Below are 3,341 nucleotides of genomic sequence, written 5' to 3' on the forward strand. Positions count from 1 at the left end.
TGCTCGCCAAAATAATTTGAAGATTCCCAGGAATTAATCCACAATAAATCAATTTATTCCTCTGGGAGCCACTCACCCCAAATCCCTTTTTTGGTGCCATTTTAACCCATTTTAGGTTGATTTTTTTTTTTTTTAATTATTTTTTTCTGCTGAATTTAGGAGAGGTTTTAAAAAAGGGGGAATAAAGCAGCAGGAAAGAATTCCTTGGAATTTGAAGGCACGAATTCATTCAGAGCACCCAAATTAAGGTTTTTTTAACGCTTTTTTCCACTTCAACCTAAAGAAAAACCCAACTTTTGGGGGTTTTTTTGCAGGTTTTGTTTTAATGAACGAACCGGGAAGGGCAGCGCCGCTCCTGACTCGTTTTCCCACATTTTTAAAGGGATAAAAAAAGGGGGGGAAAGAAGAAGGAAAAAAAAAAGCATCTCCTGTTTTGGGGGAGGGGAAAGGGGAGGATTTCTGCTCTCGGAGCCTCCGACCCACCCGATCCTGCCTCCCTTAACCATTTCCTGCTCCCCGCGCGTCCCAGCTGGAAAATCCAGGCTGGAAAACGAGAAAGGAGAGAAAGATTAAAAAAAAAAACCAATCCAAACCCCCCCAAAAACCCCAAACCCCTCCCTTGAGGGAGCCGCTGCCTCTTCCCGGGATTGGGGGGATCCCAAATCCCCCAAATCCCCCCCAGAAATCCCCTTTGCAGCACCCGAGCTTGCCCAGCTCGGGGCAGCGGCCCCAAAATCGCCTCTTGCCCACCCAGAAGCACCAAACGCATCCCAAAAGTGCGCCCGGGACGCTCCCGAAATCCCCCAAAATTCCCTCAAAACGCCCCCGGAGGGAAAAGTGGGAAAAGCGGCGCTGGCCCTTTAAGAGCAGCCCCGGAGTGGGGGGGCGCGGGGTGTTCATTTTAACCCCAAAAAAACCCCAAAATGGGATTTTAGCGCCCAATCCAAGGCACGGCGTTTTTAGGGACACCCGGGAGCAAAACCGATCCCAATCCCAAAATATTGTAGAAGTTCCCCCGTTCCCCAGCCCTCCCTGAAACCCCAAAACCCGGAGGAATATTCCCATTTCCAGGGAATTCCGCGTGGGGCAAAGGGGGGAGAAATCCGCTCCTCCCTCCCCAAATTATTGATTACCCAAAGAGGGGGGAGGGGGGGAATAAATAAAAAAAGAGCTTTTCCTGGTTTTTTGAAGGGATATTTTGTTACTTTTCATGGAATTCCATCCCAATATCCTCCCCCCTCCCCCGATCCCTGGATGCCGAAGCCGCGGCGAGGCGCGGGAACAAAAATCATCGATCGCGAGGCGCCGGGGGAGGGGAGGGGGGGAAAATGAATAAAAATTATGATTATCCCACGAAAATCGGGGAATCCGGACCGGGAAAAAGCTCGGAGGAATTCCGGGCTGGATTTGGGATCAGCCCGTTGGGATCAGCCCCCGCCGCGCTCCTCGCGAAGTTTGAGGCGAGGCCAAAGGGGGCGATCCCAAAACGGGGCAGGAAAGGGATGGAAAAGGTCGGGAAAGGAGGGATTTGGGGAAGTTTTGGGATGGGAAGAGTTGGCGTCGTCCCCTCCCTCTTTCCCCTTTGGAAAAGGCGCCTCCCGTCACGTGGCGATGGATTTGGGTCCAACGTGGACTCTTTGGGATCGGGGATTCCTGGGATTGGGGAGGGAAAAGGGAAAGGAGGGGGGGGGGGGGAATTTCTGGGGGGAAAACCCGAAATCCAGGAAGGATTTTCGGGAATTCTGGCGGGGCCGGAGAGCGGGGAGGCTTTTCCAGAGCTCTCCCAGCTCCAGCCGGGAACAACAAAGGGCCAAGGAAGATGGAGATGGGATGGGCTGGGCACGGCGGCGGGAGAAGGAAAGCCCACGGAAAGCCCAAAAACGGCGCTTTTCACCCCAAAACCCAAGGAATTCAGCCAGGCTTTAAATCCCTGCCCGGCCGCGTGGGGTTTTTATTCCTTTCTCGCCATCCATCCCCAGCAAAATTCACTTGGTTTGAAGCAATTTTTTTTTTTTTTTAAATTAATTTTTGAAATTTTGACTTCCTCCAGACCAAAGGATCTCCCCCATTTCCCAGCCCAGGAGCCAAGAGGAGCCGGGAAATTCTTCCAGTGCCACAAGTTTGAAAATCCCAAGCCAAAGGCATCCATCACCCTGGGCCGCTGGGTGGAGAATTATTTATTTCACCTTTTTTATTATTTCTTTCTTTCCCTCTTTTTTTTTTTTTTTTAATAAAAAACTGGCCGAGGAAGTTTTCTTTGCCAAAAAAAATTTAAATGAATTCATGAAATGTTGAAAGAATTAATTAAACTCGCCTCGCTGGGGACGAACCCGAGCCCAAAGCACTGACACCTCTGTGTTTTACACGTTTTAGGTGTAAATTTTTGCCTCTTTTCTCTCGTATTTTTTACACCCCCCCCCCCCAACAAAAATCAATAATTACGGGGATAACAATTAAAAATCAATTAAAACGCTGTCGTTACCTTTGCTTTTTGGGGACCGAGTGTTCGATCTCGAGCTGCTTTCCGTGGAGCTCCACTTTTCCTAAAAACAAAAATGTGCCTGGGTTTGAAAATCCGGGACGAGTGGGCAGGAAAAGCTTGGGATAAACAGGAATCATGCCGGGAAACCTCCCCAAATTCCCCCAAATTCCACCAAATCCATCCCCCGGCTCCTTCACAAGTGGATTTTTATGAAATGCGAGCCTGGCTCCAAGTGGGAGTGGTGGCTCTGGACAACGTTCCTTAGGAATATTTAATTCCTCACTTCAGCCTGGAAGGGAACGAGGGATGGGATTTGGGACTTTTGGGTGGATTTGGCGAATTCCCCCCTTTCTTTCAGCCCTCCAGGAAAAGTCCTTGGGGCAGATTCCCTCCCCCTTTCCCACCAAAAGGCTCCAAAATCGGGACTCCACGGCAGGAATGGATTTCTCTTGGAAAATGGAGCGGGCTCTCCTCGCTGCTGGCTGATTCCACGATTCTTAATTTCATTTATTTTTGGGGGCAGTGAGGAAGAAGAGGAAGAAGAAGACGGGCAGAGCGCGGCTGGAGGAGCCCGGGGTGGGGGGGGGAGATGGAGAAGGGGCCAAAAAAACCCCTTCAAAAACCTCCCAATTCCCAACATTCTCCCAAATTCCCCCTTCCCAGAGCTTTCCTCTGTGGCTGCTCGCAGCATGGCGACCTCGCGCTCCCGCACACACCACACGCCCCAGGAACCCCGGCTCGAATCAAAATGGCCAAAGTCCCGCGGTGCCCAAAAGCCCCCGAGCCCGCCGGGGCCGCCGCTGCCGGGGCGAGGGGAGGGAGAAGGGAGCGGGAGGGACCGAGGGGGCCGGGAGGGATC

At 51.5% G+C, this 3,341-nt stretch overlaps 1 protein-coding gene across 1 annotated transcript in view; it reads right to left on the minus strand.

The window, feature by feature from the left end:
* The window catches only part of IGF2BP1 (insulin like growth factor 2 mRNA binding protein 1), a 20,702-nt gene extending 18,083 nt beyond the window's left edge, over window positions 1-2,619 (minus strand). Inside the window, exon 1 of the mRNA XM_008638521.2 lies at window positions 2,483-2,619. Within this exon, the coding sequence (XP_008636743.1) occupies window positions 2,483-2,619 (137 nt within the window). The remainder of the gene's footprint in view (window positions 1-2,482) is intronic.
* Window positions 2,620-3,341: the final 722 nt, after the last annotated feature.

The sequence above is a fragment of the Corvus brachyrhynchos genome, unplaced genomic scaffold, assembly GCF_000691975.1.
Source record: "Corvus brachyrhynchos isolate BGI_N302 unplaced genomic scaffold, ASM69197v1 scaffold47, whole genome shotgun sequence".
Lineage (NCBI taxonomy): Eukaryota > Metazoa > Chordata > Aves > Passeriformes > Corvidae > Corvus > Corvus brachyrhynchos.